Source organism: Electrophorus electricus, chromosome 17, assembly GCF_013358815.1.
Source record: "Electrophorus electricus isolate fEleEle1 chromosome 17, fEleEle1.pri, whole genome shotgun sequence".
In the NCBI taxonomy this organism is placed as follows: domain Eukaryota; kingdom Metazoa; phylum Chordata; class Actinopteri; order Gymnotiformes; family Gymnotidae; genus Electrophorus; species Electrophorus electricus.
In genome coordinates this window covers 14,840,971-14,858,818 of record NC_049551.1, presented here as the reverse complement: position 1 = coordinate 14,858,818, position 17,848 = coordinate 14,840,971, and the positions used below count along the sequence as shown (strand labels likewise).

The 17,848-nt window shown below is 50.6% G+C and overlaps 1 protein-coding gene across 5 annotated transcripts in view; it reads right to left on the bottom strand.

Moving 5' to 3' along the window:
• The window catches only part of msi2a (musashi RNA-binding protein 2a), a 152,123-nt gene extending 136,339 nt beyond the window's left edge, over nucleotides 1-15,784 (bottom strand). For 2 of the 5 annotated variants that reach the window (XM_035535313.1, XM_035535315.1), the window contains exons 1-5: nucleotides 15,587-15,782; nucleotides 15,209-15,249; nucleotides 14,804-14,885; nucleotides 14,381-14,465; nucleotides 9,176-9,217 (exon numbers count right to left, since the gene is read on the bottom strand). In XM_035535313.1, the coding sequence (XP_035391206.1) occupies nucleotides 9,176-9,217; nucleotides 14,381-14,465; nucleotides 14,804-14,885; nucleotides 15,209-15,249; nucleotides 15,587-15,648 (312 nt within the window). In that variant the 5' untranslated portion in view covers nucleotides 15,649-15,782. Of the gene's footprint in view, nucleotides 1-9,175; nucleotides 9,218-14,380; nucleotides 14,466-14,803; nucleotides 14,886-15,208; nucleotides 15,250-15,586 lie in introns of all 5 variants that reach the window. The other 3 variants (XM_027021383.2, XM_035535317.1, XM_035535316.1) reach the window with 2 other exon arrangements.
• Nucleotides 15,785-17,848: the final 2,064 nt, after the last annotated feature.

Genomic DNA, 17,848 nt, shown 5'->3' with positions numbered 1-17,848 from the left:
TCAGGACTGGCTGAGAGTCCCTGAGGACTGAAGAACACTTGAGCCTTCACCCTCAGGGACTGACAGCACGTAGGATGCCGGAATACGGACAACGGCATACCCACACGCACGGGCCCGCACGCACGCACCCGCCACACTTCAGGACTGGTAGAAAGGTCAGAGACTGCGGAGAAGGGATGGCGTGGACCAGATGAACAAGGAACTGGTCCGTCCACTCACAGTGGAACCAGCGTCCTGCAAAGCACGCGGGCACGCGCCAGGTACATAGACCCAGGCAGCACTTCCGCAGCTGCGATTGATTTCTTTTGTCCTTTGCGAGCCGCTTTATCGTCGTCGCCTGATTAACGAGTGGCACCCCGAGAAAGAGGGAGCAAAGGATGGAAAAAGAAAAAGAAAGAATAAATAAATAAAGATCGATTCCTACGCAAGCGTTTAATACTGTAGTACACGAATAACAGCCAGGGCCTAGACCGCCGGCTCAGTGAGGGGAAAACACGGGGAAAGCTCAACTTGGCCAGCTGCTTTAGTGTGTGTGTGTGTGTGTGTGTGTGTGTGTGTGTGGGCGCACGCGTTCACCTTGCTGGCACGCACCAACATCTCCCGTTTGCGTGCCGGTTAAAACAGGGAGGAGAGCGCTGGATCCGGCCCGGTTTCCCTTGTTCCCCCGCGCCCGCGTTAGCGCTGAGGCTCCGCCTCCTCTCCCGCCAAGTGGCTCTATCCAGTCGGCCACGCCTGCTCCCCAGCCATCGGGCCTCCTCCCAAGTCACGTAACTCGTGCACTACAATTACGTCACTGTGCATTGTGGGTCACGGACTGCGCCTCACGGACACCGAGGGGAGGTTTGCGTTGCGTCGCCGTTCGAAATCCGAAGAGGTTAAGAAAAAGGGGGGGGGGGAAAAAAAAAAAAAAAAGCAAGTTACCTCGCCCGAAGCTCCCCAGAAACGCTCGCGTTTGTGTTTTTCTGACAATGATGTGTCATTTGTTACTGTGTAAGGTCACCTTTCAGCAAAGTGCTTGCTTTAACGACTACATTTGTCATATTTACTGACGTGAAGCCGCACGATGTGGCCGCGCGCGCGGCAGCTGCGTCGACATCGCGGCCTCCCTGTGCTTGTTTGCGCAGCCAGTGACGACAGTACCGGGCCGCCTCGGGACCAGCTGGGACGGGGACGGCCGTGGCGTTTACAGCCGAGCACCTGGGAAACGGCACACGCAGGCAGTTTCCATGACGCTGCGGCAACCACGAGCGGGCGGAGCAGAAGCAACGCGCTTTCCACATTACTCCTCAAAAATAGAAACGTTTCCTAGCTCAGGGGAGAAATGAAAATGTGTGTGGACGGCGGGTGCACGTGTATCTCGACCCTCGAAGGCCAGCCCAATTAGAGCGCCCCCTAGCTGCGTGCTCAGACTTTCACCTCCATTGGGTTGGTAATGGTCTTCTAATAGCTGGTGTGAGCGAGCTTCCAGACGGCGGCGCATGTTAAGAGCGCCATACTGGAACCCACAGAAACCCAGGTACGTCCCACCTGAGCAGGCCAGCTCCTTCTGTTCAGCTCGCTCCTGTGTGTGGCACCAAACTCTTTCATTGTCTATTTAGCAGTCTGGTTCACTGTGACATAGGGCTTTGCTGCACATGCGCGCACACACACACACAGACACAGCAGCCTCCACCCACAAAAAAAGACAAAAAAAAAAATAGGGAGGAGAAGAATAATTAAAATTAAACTAAGTAAAACCTTCCAAATTACAGTTTTCCACCCCTGAGCTGAAACAGCACACGCAATTTAGCTATTCTTATTCCTGTCCAACAGAACTGCTCCTCCTTCCATAGCATCAGAGGCGGAGTTTGTTCTCCATCTCCCATTCTCGCGCTCCAACGAGGGGGACGCAGTCCTCCGTCAGGGGCGAGGAGTGTTCCTCTTTGCCCTTCGGCTTCCTCCGTCAGCCGTTAGCGTGCGGCACACGCTCGGGGAGGGGGAGGGTGACAGCGTTGGGAGGGGGGGGGGGAATACGGTTGGGGTGGTGGGCGGCAATTGCTGGTTTGGGATTAGGTTCCTCCCATCCCCCTCGGCACCGCCTACTCTCAGGCCTAGCCGAGAGCTTCAGGCGGACAGACGGGCGTCAGACGGACGGACGTCTGGCAGCCTGTTGTCCCTGCTGCTCCGGCCGGACTCGTTCGAGCGCCGCAGGCAGAAAGAAAGAGAGGACCGCACCAACGCATGGAAGTTTTCCCCCACCAAAGACTACTCGGTTCGCTACAAACACCGGAAACGCTCCAAGGCCGCTGCTAGTTAACGCCAGTTAACATACACACTCTGTGAGCCAGAGGTGTTAAAGTACACACAGTATGAGGGTTAGCAGAGGAAACCAAGCGTGTGTCTCCAAATGTCTCCAGACTTGTTCTCACACTTGGGGGCCTCCACGTCATTCGCCACCCGATGTGAGGTGTCCCATTCGCAGCGCGCAGGACGAGCAGGCAGCTAATCAATCTTTAATCAATCAGCTGTCTTAATTGATTTAATTAAGCTTGCAATTAAGTCTAAGCTCCGAACCTCACGCTTAGGCGCTCCACTGGAAAAAAGAGAGAGAGAAAAACTGCACGGCAATTTGTAAGCGGAAGGTAAGGGTTCCACCACCAGCTACAGCCTGGCGGGGGGACAGAATAAACCGTGCTCCTGTGCGGAAGACAGACAGCAATCGAAGGCTTAGCACGCGCGGGCTTCCTTCCTGAAGGCCCCGGCCCGCTGCCTTAGCGCCATGGCGAGACTGACCGTGGCTAGCGGCTAATTGCGCTATTAATCTTAATGGCTGACTAATTACCCTCTCAAACGATGCTTTGTCCTGGAGAGAGCAGGCGCGAGAGCGAGGCGAGCATTTCCCGTTTCCTGCCGGCCGGCTCCAGCCCCGCCGGGCTTCGAGTAGCAAAATCGGCAGGGGATCTCGGCGTGACTAGTGCGCGGCCACACGGAGCCCGAAGGGGAGGCGCATAGCCTGGTCTCAGGCTTGTGAGAACTAATCGGAGTCTTCCAGCAGGTCGGTCACACTCGGGGAAGGAAAGGCGCTTGGTGTGAGGGGGACGGCCGACTCCGGACTCCGGACTCCAGACTCCAGACTCCGGGACCTGAGGTTTCCGGACAGAATCTGACAGTTTGCTGGACTTTAATGGAAGTTGTTAAACCCCCCCTCCCCAGGGACACTTCCTTAGTTCTGCCAGTGCGTCAAAGGTTTTTTTTTTTTTTTTTTTTCGGATTCTGGGTAAGAAGGGAAAAGTCCGGCGGTAAGAGGAAGCAGGAAGCGCCCCCGCTGCTGCAACCCTGATCTTCCCTGAGCAGCAGGTAACTAGCCCTGCCCCCGCCCCACCTCCACGGGCTCCGGCCGCGAAACCCGAACTGTCGAAACTCCAGCGGAGACGCCGCTCCTGGTCCGGGAGGTTTGTCCCTCTCCCTATCGCCCGTCCGTGTTTTTGTTGTTTGGTTCTGTGTGCGGTATCGATCGTGATGTAATTGCTTCTAAAACGCTGGTGTTCCGCGGTGTTTCCACCGTCGGGGGCGAGGGGGCGTACGCACAGCGCCCGGCGGCTGTTCAAGGCGGGTACGGTGCTAAAAACCACAGGCAGCGCCATTCTACAGTGATTTCACTTGCACTGGCATTTCATCAGAAATTGGGCCAGACTGGAGCCTAGTTCTCACACATGCACACACTCGCGCCCGCGCGCACACACAATTTTACTGAGACTAAGTAGGACGGGCACACAGCAGTCACGAGAGACACTCTGCCCAGCTTTCCTGAAAAATACAGAAATAAATAAATAAATAGATAAATAGTCACAATGAGCTCTCAAATGAGCAAGTGTGCCGTTAACCTCCAGTGGAGGATGAATGAGAAAAGAAAGAATTAGACACCCGACCCCCCCCCCCACACACACACACACACACACACACACACACACACACACACACACACACACACCTTTCCCCCCCCTTTTCGTCTTTTGTTTTGTTTTTTCACCAGTGTGGCTTCTTCAAAGGCCTGACGGGTCTGGAGTGCAGACACCAGGCTCGTGCGACCTTCAAACGCCTGATGTGCGTGCCTGGGCAAAGCCAACACACTCCGAGAGGACACTTAGCGCCAGAATACGACATCCACTGACCTAGGGAGCGTCCCATCTTCTCCCGACGCTCGAAGAGAGAGCCGGGCTAGAGAGCGCACTGTTGAAAGGACACATCTAGAAGGCTCCGGGCACGCTGACGTCCTTTTCACAGACAGTTTTGGCATTTAGGCGACGAAGACCGTATTTTTCGCACCTGGTCCCAATCATAAAGTCAGCAATCTTCCAGCGTGCCAGAGAGGCTCTCAGGTGCGCTCCAAAGGTTAGCGTGGCACAGCCAAAGGGGAACGCCGCAGGCAAAACCGCGCAGCGCGCATAGTCATTTGGGAAGCCCTGTGAAGTCGGGGGGTTTTCGAGTGCATTTCAGCGGTAGTTACATCCTGCTCGTGATAAACATACAGGGTTCCTAATAAGTTGAGGGGAAAAAATGTTTAATTATCCCTTTAAATTCGACGGTGTCGACGGAGAGGAACTGTTCATCATGAGTCACGTTCAGACAGAACCAAAATACATCTCCGCCAGGCTTGAAAATAGAACAGTGCACTGACGTTGGCCTGGTGCAACACACACACACACACACACACACACACACACACACACACACACACACACACACACACACACACACACAAAGACAAAAGGCCTGCCCCCTAGCAAGATCACAGAAGACAAGCAGGAGGAGACAGGAATTTTAAAAAATTTCAAGAAAACAAGCCCAACACAGAGAATGTGTTTTGGGAGGGGGGTAAAAAGAGTGTGTGTGTGTGTGCACATGAGTGTGGGGAGAAGAATTCCTGCAGCCACCCAAGTAGTGTGGAAATGCCGTATGAGCAGGCAGGTCTCTCAATGACATGGACACAGCATAGCTACACGCACACAGCAGCACTTTTTAAAACATCCTGCTGGTTTTTTGGAGCCCATCACTTTGCTTGTTTTGTCTCTTGTCTTGTCTGACAATCCATCTCTCTCTCTCTCTCTCTCTCTCTCTCTGTCTCACGCACACACAGCTTTGCTTGGTTTGATGCTTTTCTGTGCCATGCAAATGCTGATGTGTTCAGATCTCTTGGTCTCTTGCCCCTCAGAGACTGTGGAGCTGTTCACAGTAGGAGTTCATTCGAGTTCAGGCACCAACTGTACTGCCCCAGCCACCGTTTCCACCCCCCCACACCCCCCCACGCCAGGTTCTGCATAAAGCGCCGCTAAAATTTTAGATCAGCGTGAATACCTCAACGTGTGAAAGTGCAATACAGTCGCAGAAAAAGGGGAGGGAAAAAGATAGAAAGCAAGTTCCCCCCGGGATGGCAGTGTGCTGAGCAGCGGTTAAGGATATAAACCTCCAAACGCCAGCAAAACGCCAACCAACAGCTACAAAACAGAAACAAAAGAAGAGGACATGGCCGATTCCGCAGAAACACAACCCTCGCCAAAACGAGGCGGACCCACACCGCACTCTAGGCTCTCATGCAGGCGGAGGTATCTGGCTTCTACCTCAAAAGGTGGAGGCCCTGTAGCCCACATCACCCAGGTTGAGAGATTGAGAGAGAGAGAGAGCACGCCAGCACAAGTGTGTGTGTGTGTGCGCGCGCACGCGTCTCACACACACACACACACACACACACGTTTTTGATGACTCTCTGGGCACAGATGCGTCTACCTGTCAGGTGTGTGGAGGAGGGTCGGAAAGGTGGAGTGGGGGCTGCATAGCGAGTCCAGGCACAGGAACTTGCAGTTGGGTCACCCCTCAAACCCGTCTGACCCCTAAGCCAGCCCCTTCTGAGCCCAGTCCACTCCGGTGGGGATAACCCAGTACTGCAGTATCACAGCCACCAGGAGGCGCTGGTCTGGAGCCCTGTGAGGAAGTGCTGCTGGCACGTCCACTCCCAGTTACTGTCGAGAAGGTGTGGTCTGAGTGACCTTCCCTGCCTCAGCATGCACACGCACGGAGACACACACGACTGCCAGTGACGCAGCAGGGCCCGGAACCCCCACCCACTACAATCTAATTAGCCAAAAAACTGAAAGACAGGGGAAGTGTGCTGTGGTCCAAAGACAACAAAAACACACCCACACCATAAATAAACATCTTCAGTAAACATGCGGGAACACACCCAAACACACACACACACCACTACCAGCACAAAGCCATGGGAAGTCACTCACAGAGCAGACAGCCCTGGGTAATGTGAGCATACACTGCCCCATTGCTTGCATGCTCTCATACACACACACGCACGCGCACACAGAACAAGTGTATTGTGGGGGACTTGCGACAGCAGAGAGCTTCATAGGAGGAGATCACAAGGTCTCCAGGAAGGCCTCATCCTTCCCCAAACACACACACACACACACACACACACACACACACACACACACACACACACACACACACACACACACACACACACACACACACACACACACACAGGGCCCTCCTGAGGCCTTGTGTGTGTGTGTGTGTGTGTGTGTGTGTGTGTGTGTGTGTGTGTGCGCGCGCATGCGAGAAGGAGGCACGCATTACCTTTGGACTTCATAAAAAACGTAGCTTAGCGCTCTCATACTAAGCAACACCCTTTTCCCTGAGCCGCAGTGTGCGACGGGACTCCCAGGATCTCAGGATAAGAACCTGGCTCACCCAGCCCCACCCCCTAGAGGAGGCCAAGACACAGGTGCTCTGCCTCAGACAGGCCCCGCCCCCCAGGCCACGGTGAGGCGGGTGTAAGGTGGTAGGAGCCTGTTCCAGAGGGCCTCGGCGCCAGCCCGCGTTGGGTGGCTATGGAAACCTGAGTGCCCACGGCCCCGGCAGTAATTAAAATCATGTCCGGACACGTCTGCATTTGCTGCAGTGTTGACGCCCGGAACAACAACCACAACCACAACCACAACAACGGTGGTGGTAACAGACAGCCCTCCCATAGCCCTCAGCTCTGCCAAAAGCATGAAGCTCAACTGCCCCGCCACCGCTTTTAAAAACAGAACTAATAACAGAAAACTAAACAATCCCCGGGACTCACCCAGGGGACTCACGCTTTACGTGCACCGTTGAGGGAATTCCCAGCAGGGGAGGCTTATGCACCTGCCTGCAGGGGGCTCCACCGTGCCCGCAGGGACTCTGACTGAGGCATGTACCTATAGCTGGCAATGACAGCAGAGTTGCACTTTATACACACACACACACACACACACACACACACAAAAAAAACACCGCAAAGCTGTCTTAAACATACACAGATCAAAGCCCAATCTCATCACTACAAGACTAAGTGGTGTATTTATGGATTACTGATGTATTACTGGTCAGCTGACCTGTGACCTTGAACTGGTGTGCTTCAAGAGCTCGGGACCACTTCCTGACCCAAGAAATATGTTTTCAAACGATAATGTAAATAAAATGACTGCAGCTTTGTGCGTTTTAATACTGCAGAGCTCAACCAGGCCGTCAGTGACGGGGTTGCCGTTTTGTCACTGCTAGAATCACAGTGCATCTCAGATGTCTCCATATGTCTCAAGTGAAATCAGTCAGCAACACACACACACACACACACACACACACACACACACACACACACACACACACACACACACACACACACACACACACACACACACACACACACACACGGACGGGTATCCAGTGATGAGCCGCAGCACTACCAGAGAGGCCTGGTGTCTGGGCCAAGGTGTCTGGGCCAAGGCACACAGCAGCGCCACCCCATCTCTGGACTCCACACCCCCCCCCCGCCTCCCCACAGACGGGCCGCTGAAAACACCTGCCTTCTCGCTGGAAGAGCTGAAACCGATACTGCCATGCAACCACTCGCCGGAAGGACGGTGGGAGGGAGGGAGAAAATGAAAACGAGGACAAATGTAAAACGGAAGGCGGCTCTAAATGGCAGTCTGAGCGCCAGGCTGCTTATGGGGCCCTTAAATCAATTTTACACACGGGTGGGTGGGGTGGGGCAAAACCAAACCAGTAACAACGCAGTGCTAATCTCTCTGCCTTAATCCTATTTGCGCCAAGATCTTTTGAAACCCACATTCTCCGCCTAAAAGAGAAACAAATAAGCGTTTGGTTCTCCACTAATGAGCCCAAGCCGCTCGCCACGTCCGCGACAGCCAGGAGGACTTCCCGCTGGCCTAACACATTATTTTAATCCGCTGTTGTCCTTTTTAAAGTGCAGCGGCGGAGTCTGAGTGAAGCTGAGCACCGCTCAGAAGACGCTCTAAAACTGCCAATTCTGCTCTTATATCTCGGCCCCTGCTACAGAGAGCATATTGTTCTGGGAGGACTTTAAAAAAAAAACACACAGCCGTGCCTCTAAGCACAAAATATATTTTCTCCCTTTCAACAAGAATCCGTGGATTCGCCTGTGTTTTTTTTTTTTTTTTAAAGGTTAAGGAAATTCACAGGCAAATGAGATTGTGGGGGGGGGGGGGGGGTTGGAATGGAGGAGGAAAAACCACAAACACACTCCAGTAGTTTCTTAACCATATGCTGATACCCTTAAGACACCATGTGCTCAGGCTTGGAAAGCTTTGAGAAGTGGCTCAATAACCACGCCTCTCCCAACAGCACTCGGAAATACGGTCAAAGAAAGGCCATCCCTGATCTTCTCTGACAAAGAAGGGAGAAATGGAACAGATCTGAAGTGGACCAAGTTCTTTAAGTTCATGAGGCAAGGAAACAACAACAACAACAACAGCGTCCACATCCACATTTGAATGACGCACACTGAGGAACAGTCACACTATCGGAAGGTGCAGCGAGGCCAGCTCCGCTATGCGGGACAAAGGTGTGCTCGGGCCTTCGCAAACGGACAGGGCTCGTCCAGCAGGGACAGCAGACAAGGTCGGCCCAAAGGACATCGCAGTGCAGAAAAAAAAAAAAAAAACCAGCAAACAACAACAATAAAGCTTCAGTTAAAGTGGGCTGAAGAGCAGAGCTGTGCTGACCCAGCAGAACCCGTGAAGCCCGCCTGCTTCAGCACTTGGCACCAAGAAGCTCACATATTTCCCCTGCCACAGGAAGCCGGGGTAGGGGAGGCTGAGGGAATGAAGAGACTCCTTACCTTAGGCTGGGCGCGACGAGGGAAGGCCACTTTGGGGTCGATCTGCGCACAAAGTGGGAGAAGACAAAGAGATGGTGTGTTAAAACAGCGCCCACAGCAACACCCCCAGCACAAGTGCGACTAAATTAAACACTTTGTCCACGTTACAGTCCGGACAAAGTGTCCTGAACTTTAAAACTAAACGTGCTCTATGGCTGGGTGTCTACATGAGACGCAAACAGGGGAGCTTTCCGACGTCGCAGGGTGGATAACCGACACCAGGCCGCAGGCACACAGCATTCTAGAGTTCGGCGGCGATACAACGCAACACAACGGTACGACGCGAGCAGAAACTCGGAGGAGCCGTGAAGATTCCAGAAACTGAGAACTAAAAGGGGCTTAAGACTACCCATCATCTAACAGATCACTGCTCGTCAACTCGTTAATTCTCCTTGTGCGCGCACCCCCCGCAACCGGTGTGAAGTCTTGCAGTTGGGAGCCTTATAAATCTTGCATTTGGAATTAAGAAAAACTATTTCATGCACCAATGTCATGCTGCCTCCACTCTAATATACGGCCCTTTAAACGCCAACTTTCAAACAATCACACCCAAGCAGACGTAGTGGAATGGAGGAGGGAGAGGGAGAAACGTAAACAGATCGAAATTGTTCTCTTGCAGAAAATTACTTGTCCGTGTTCGGCAAGGCAAGAGCTCTACGTCGGAGCACATCTCCCGCTCAACACCTGGGGGAGGGGGGGTGATGTCATTCCGGAGACGGGCACCTGGAGTGATTCGTGCTTTCCGACACGCTAGGTCTGGAAGTCCCTGTCCCGCTAGTGACATCACCGCGTTCTGCGGACGGTCGACAGCGCGGACAACCTTCCCTAAATGCACATGGGTACAATCAGCGCTTGGACAGAAACGCTCGTGACGCCGGCGAGATCCAGGGTACGACAGGGAAAAATTCATCTAGAGAAAAAAAATGCTATATGCATTTCCCCCCGCCGTCGCTATAATTCCATTTGACAGAGTTATGACTGTTATCTTTGCAAATCAGGTCAATTTCGGAGATGAATTCCATAACACCTGGGTATGGTAACCATCCTCGTAATGAATTCCGTGTAATGATTCGTTTTAGCAATTAGCCTCAGGCACAACCAATTCAACCTCAATTACTCCATGGAAGTGGCCCTATCCGAACAAAGACAACAACATGATTTGAATTGCAAAGCAGGTTAACTTTCCGACGAGGCTTCTCTTTAAAAGGCCCCTACACACACCCATAAAACCATAACCCAACTCCGAACATTTTCCCTGCAAACGGACGAGTAACACCGACCTTGAACTGTGCTGAAGCAGGCGTACATATCGATTTGGAACTGTGTGGCAGTGAAGTCACCGAGGGCAAAAGACACGAACCAAAAAAACGAAACAAAACCCTCACTGAAGAAAGGTGTCAGCATCAGGAGGTTAAATACATGTGCGGCATCACGTTACAACGAAAAGACAAAGAAAAGAACATCCGAGTTCTGCCTTTGTCTGTCTAAAGTGAGCTGTCGTAAGAAGGCAAGTGGCGCGGGCCAATTGGAAAGCGCCTCCTGTTTTGGGCCGCAGCCTCCGGGACGAACGGCTGATCCGCGTACCCCGGTGCAGAGGAAAATGCCAACAATCTGCGTCCTTTCAGTTCAGGCATTTATGCAGATGTGGCATTGATGAGAGAATTGGGCCCAGATTCATGAGCAGTGGCGGGGCCAGACTGCACCCGCTCCCATGCTGTCCCACCCCAGACGAGAACAGAGAGAGAGAGAAAAAGAAAGAAAGAAATGACTTTTTTTTTTTTTTTTTGGCAACTATGAAACAAAAACATGAAAACAAATCGGAGCCGATGGCTGACTCTCCGATTGGACGAGGAGCAGATGATGTAATGCTTGCCTCGCCGAGGCAGTGCCCCTCTGTGAGGAACGCCTCAAGCGGGACCTGACCGACACGCTCCAAGACTCATCCGCGTGGAACACCCCAATCAATAATCGATTACACGTTATTAATAAGCCAGCAGCTGACTCGACCACAGGAGATCATCGCGGATTTGAGCTAGAGCTCCACCTCTCAGGGAAAAGCGGACGATCGGGGCAGAAGGCGGCTGCTTTGTATCTGTCCAGCTAAGATCATCACGCTGCATTTCATATTTGAGCTTTCGGGCTCTGATCTCGTGCACGCCCGTCTCGCTCGTGCACGCTCGCTGCCCATGTCCCTCCTGCTGCTCATGCGTGTCTCTCTGTTCCAGCTTCCAGTTCTAGTTAGCAAACTCAGCAACAAATCACACAAACGCACCACCCGCTCGGAGTCAAGCCGCTCGGCTCCGGGAGCGGATTTGCCGCGAGACGGCACTTTACGAAACACGGAGGCGCGTTTGCTAACCGCGGCGGATGACGGACCACGGCTCTGCACTTAGACGCGCGGGTGACCTTGCTGACCGCGATGATGGCTGTCGGCCCACTGGAGAAGAGGTCAGAGTTCATGGGCCGACTGAGCGTGCAGGTGTGCTGCGGACAGGCAGACAGCGTCATCCCCCAAAGCGGCGTGACCACAAAGACAGCTCACAGGGCCGCCTTTGGTGTTATTACAGTGCACACGCTCGCGCGCAAGCACACACCTCGGGCCTGCCACAACAACATCTGTGAAGAGCAGCAGCTCAGGACACCCAGACCGCGGGCTCCAGAAGACAAGAGCAATCCCATGAATGCGCTTTCATTAGATCCACGCAGGGTATTCCGACACAGCAGGCGCATGCACTAAACAAGGCATCAGATGGTGGAAAGAGAGCCTGAATCTGAGGCCCTGGACAGCAGCTCTGAGCTTCAGATTCCATCATTTGAGTTCACAGCTCGGACGAAGAGCCAATCACAGGCTCTGAGCAAGAATTCTACCGTTCTGCCTTCCAGAGAATGAAGCGTATGCCCTGCCCCCGACTCACACATGCCCCCTCCCCCTTTCCTGTCTATACAGCTGGAATATCAATTATTATACCCTAACTGAGCCATGCGTAAATAATCGCCAATGCATTTGGATGGAACGCACCCATCACAGAGCCGCTCTGATTTGCCAGAACCCACAACACGTCCTTTTCTGCTACGAGTGTCCACCTTTTAGAGAGCAACCAGTCACGACTTGGACTCAGGTGTCCAAGATCAGAAACAAAACAATGCTTTTAAAAGGGCTGTGGGTTCCCCTGACAGAAACCTAGAAGGCAGCAAGTAAACAGACAGAAAATAAAAATGTACACAAAATGTACAACTCCTTACCACTCTTTACCTGCTGGTAGCCTTATTTAAAGGTTAGTGTGTGCTTTCTTTGAAGACCGGACACCTGCATATTATTGGAAATCATTACACACTCTACAGACAAAATGGGAGGCAAACAGTGCTTCTTTAATCATAACCCGCTTTACTGCAATTTGCCCTTCATTTTCTTTTGTTGCAAAACGGAAACATACTTCCAAAAGAAATTGCTTCTATTTTTAAGAACAAAAACAGACGGATAAGCGCCAACGACTCTAAAAGGATGGACACCGCTTCCTAATGTGGGAAAATTCGAATAGACGGTGGGGGTACCGCACAATTAAACAGCAAAGTGATATTTCCATCGAATTAAGTCCACATGTACATTTAAAGCGGTGCGCTCGTACAGTGTTGGCTGACAAGACGATTGAAAAGGCTGCCAAATGTCTTACTGAACACCCTCCATTTATTTTATACTCTCTAACTAAGATAAAAATAATAATAACTGCAGTTAATCCTGAAATATACGACTAGACACCACAACGTACTACCTGGCGACTAATTATCTACGTTTCCTGATGAATCAGAGTCATATCCGGCATCCAAAGTTGCCCTTCAGCGGACTCCGGCAATCAAAGCGTTTCTTTTCCGATGCGCGCCGCTCCGTTCGCGGTGCTGATTGAGGCGCCCCCCCTCCTCCTCCCCCTTCAGAAATCAGCGGCGCGCTTCATTATTCACGTACCGGCATGGGCGGATACGCGAGCGCAACGCTACATGTGACATTTCAGGTCTTTTTTTTAATGACAAGGAGTTGGAGTTGGAGGTGTAGCGCGCACACGAAGGGCAGGACACGGACCCCTGAGGTGCATTAACATGCCTTGGGTTCTGATTTAGGCAGAAGTTTTAAAACACACACACCCTGGAGCCGCGTGACGAGCTCGCGGTGCGAACACGGGTACAAAAGCGCACTGGTATGGCGCGCGCATCAACAGAACGGTGTTATTACTTGAATGTCAGCCGTTAAAAGAAATACAAAAATATGCTATGAAGTTTACTTATCAAACAGCATCGAGCCACATGAAAGGCCGTTTTCACTGAAAACAACCTTTTTTTAAAAAATATCCACGTTAACTCGATTACAAAAATGGTGTTATTTTCTCCAGGAAACATTCTGAAAGCTGTGTGAATGGAAGGCTTACACGTAAATCTCTGGATTAAATCTAGCTGGCTTCAGTTCACATAATTAGCAATACTCTCTTATGAGGTAAAGAAAAAAATGAACTGGCTGTATTGTAGACTGTAATCATTAGAAATTAAATAAACACGCTGTTTTGTGATTGTCGAAGTGACGGGGTGGGCACAGGGAGGGGGGGGGGGCTGTCCAAGGCATCGATTGCAACAGATATAAGAAAAATAGATTATGAAGAAACCGCGGAGAATGAATCATGATATGCAATTGCACTCCATTCTAAAAGGTACTCCAGGGGAGGATGCATTTCAATCAAGGACACAGCGCATCCCTAAGCCCTTGAATAAATGCCTGCATCATTGTGGACGCCATGAGCGCACAGGCCAGATGCTCGCGCTCTGCCGTTTGAAACACACAGTTCCGACTTCCAAGGTTATTCCGTATATCGCAGGACACGGAATCTACACCCGGCTAGTTTGTCTCGCGAACTTTTTTTTTGGGGGGGGGGGGGGGGGGGTTACGCGATTGATTAACAAGAACAATAATGAAAGCAAACGATCACGACGAAAGCAGCGCGCATAAGCCCCTGTAGGGAAAAACTGTTTTGGTGTAGCCTACATAAATAACATGATCAACATAATTTATGATAATTAGACAGAAATAGAAGCAGACGAGATCAGCAGATAAAATCCACCGGGCTGGGTGCAATGTCGGAAGGGAAACAACACAGTGTAAGAATGCAATAAAGAGCAACGTACCGTCTTTGAGTCTAATTCATGGTGTGGTTGAGCTAAGACTTTATCTACACTGGCCGCATCTGCAAACGTAACGAACCCAAACCCTCTGCAGAACAAAAACAGAGAGACAGAAGATCACAAAACATATTTTAAACACACACACACACAAAAAACATGACATCACATCATTAACAAACGCTACCAGTCCTACAGTAAAGTATCAATGGCTTGCTCTAGGCACTGCGGTTTGTGAGTAATTGTTGTGGACTGATGAAGGAGGACAGCACACTCCACACTAATGTTGCAGCACGGTCCCAAGTCAATGTCACGTTACATTAGCCAGCGGCTCTCGCGCTACGGCAGGACACTTTAAACACAGGACACTGGGAAGTGAACGGGACGCACGAGGGCAGAGAGAAATGAGACAGAAGCATGCGCTGTTACCTGGAGCGTTTTGTCGTGGGGTCCCTCATCACCATGCATTCCCTTATTTCCCCGAATTTACTAAAATAGTCTCTAAGGCTGTCTGTGGACAAACAGAAAGCAAGCGTCGGGTTATTGCTGGGGCGAAGCCAGTCGCAACACGAATGTCGACATCGGTCGCAATACGAATTTGCTTTTTTAAATTCAAAGAAAAACGCCCCGCGATGCATACAGGGGTCGAATAGAGGACTTCAAACGACCGGAGATCAAAATAACCTTGCGCGCAGAGCGACACAGAACGTTTCCCACACTGCACGCGCGGGGGACCGTGCCGAGATCAGCTCACGCGCGTTCGACGAGCAAAGGGAAGGGAAATAAAAAAACAACTAACAAAAGAAGCACATTTAGAAATACTAACTGTCTTACCTGGTGATGTTTGCCAGCTGAGGCCACCGATAAACATTTTACTGTAAGAACAAAACAGAGTAGAAGTGAGTCCAGGTGCAAGATCGGCCATTTTGACGTGTAACTACTTATAAAAAGCGACCTGCGAAAAGACCGAGACGTAAAAAAAACAAGTAGCTGTTTAGCAAAAAAATAAATCTACTCTAGCTACATTGTAGAGAAACGAGGGCACGCTTGTTGTAGACAGTAACCAAACAATGCCACCGCTCCAGCCAACTGTATCCGGAAGGACGAACGGCTGCGCTAAACCCATCAAGCACTTCAAGTCTAAACAATTTGGAACATGAAGAAAAAAATTTGCACGCCAAAAAATACAAAAGTCTGAACACATTCTCTCACCCCGGGTCATGTTGCGTATCGTTTGAGCTTCCAGAGGTGGCTTGGCTCCCGTCTCCATCCATAGCTAATCAACCTACAGGCAGCAACTAAACAGACACACACAGACAAGGCAAAAAGCAAAGCGGAGCCCCGCAAGGAGAATATTACTGAACCGGGAATGCAATCGTCACACGTGGGATCAGCTCAGCCTGCACCCTCCCCTCTCCGCTGCCCGCGCGGGGCGGAGCGAACGCTCGTCATCGAACCAATCCGATTGACGTCATTCAAAAGTGCCCGCCTTTAAAATAAAAAAAAAGGGGAGAGAGAGAGAGAGAGAGAGAGAGAGAGAGAGAGAGAGAGAGAGAGAGAGAGAGAGAGAGAGAGAGAGAGAGAGAAACTACGCCCTCTGTTGGTCAGACCCATCTTAGCACTTCTGCAGTTTGATTAACACCGGTCCGAAAGAGCATTGTTAGACTGCTTGTCTAAATATAAGTGTGCCGCTGCCTCTGTGCACACCGAATTTATTTGGAATCAAGGAAAGTAGTCGAGGCAGGTGTTGGCTAACTGAGCAATAGTGAAATATCACACATACTTAATACAGTGCAGATTAAAATCAAATCCTTTCTCCTCATTCTTTTAGATTCGGGGGAATTTCCTTTCATTTATAAAGCATTAGCAAGGAACTGCAAAACATAAAGCATAATTTGGACCCAAAATATGATGCAGTATTTTTTGTTTGTATTTGTAGACATGGGCCAGCGAGTAGACACGCTGCCTTTGTGTCCTCCGTTTCTCCTAGTCACCTCTGAATAAGCCTGCTTGGTAGCCCGGGGCTCGCCGGTCTAGTTTTCCCTCACATCTGCGCGGGAGTGAGAGCTCAATTAAAGCGCCATGCTCGGTGGATTTGAAGTCATGCAACAGTGACTGTTGTTTATTTGCTCACTGCAGTCGAGGAGACAAGTGAAAAGAGGCGATGGAGATGGGGAAAGAGAGAGAGATGTGCACGCTCGACACATGCCTCCTAGGCTGATGTTTCCATGCACTGCGTTGTTTCATCTGCTCCCAACACACCTGATTCACATCCACTAATTAACAAGCCCTTTATGAGTCCCGAACGCGAGCGGGAACGCGCCAGTTCTTGGTGCGTGGGAAAGGCTGTCTAAGGCTAATGTGTCTGGAGTATAAGGAAGTGCTGGCTTCGATCCTGCTCGTGTCCCTAAACTTTTATGGAATATCCTCCCCGTGCTATTCGCCTGTTTGCTACAGTGACTTAAACCGCGTTTTTTTGCTTTAGCGTTTATGAGTCACGATCACAGGTAGTGTTTTAATGCGCATCTTGTTGCGTTTGTTTTATTTTTGTTTGCTTTGCTATTTTGTGGTGAATGTTCTATTATATTTAGTTTTAATATTTTTATTTAAAAGTAGGCTGCTTTGCAGCTTTGTCTTACAAAACTGCTATATAAAAATAGTTAGTTACTGGGTCCTATCCTTGACTAACACGTTTATTTCATCCAAATGAGAACAAAAGCCACAGAGAACGTGTAAACAAAACTTCCTTATTTTGAGGACTTAAAAAAAAGGTTCTTGCATTCTATTGGTGGCTAATCTCGATCGCTCTTATTCTCTTAACCTATGAAAGTTAAACCCTGTCTACTCACAACCACGATGCAAGCCCTCTCTACCAGCGCTGTCTCCTCAAGGCGGTCATTACATAGCGTAAAATGTTGCAAATCATTCAAAAGGAAATATTTGGTCTTAAAATTACACCTACTGTATTCATTGACGAAGCCACCATCATTTTTAAGATTGCAATCCCGTTTGCTCATATACAATTACCAATCATGTCTAGTGTCTCTTTCAGCTGTAACATTGTGTAACAAAGACGAATTTAATTCATGGTACCTGTAGTATTCCCCAAGAAAAACACACATTCTCGAAGAGCAATTCCTGCTTTGATCTTTCCGGCACTCACCTCACAAAGGGAAGAAAGTTTACAATGGATGGATCATTGTGCTTGGGACATCTGCTGTGCTCAGGTTGGCTTAAAAAAGGAAACTTGAATGAAACGTTTATGGGGAGTGCGTAAGCCGCGCGCCGAGCTCGACACGTTTACGGCTCTTCTGCTTGAAATGCAGCGCAGCCTTCGCGCGACACCAGCCGCGTGCCGCTCACCAGCTGAGTTCTCTTCCACCAGCAAAACAACAACACATCAGCTCCATCTTCGCCGCATATTAATGCAATCAGCTCGCGCACGGCAATTAAAACGCGCGAGACGAGCCATTC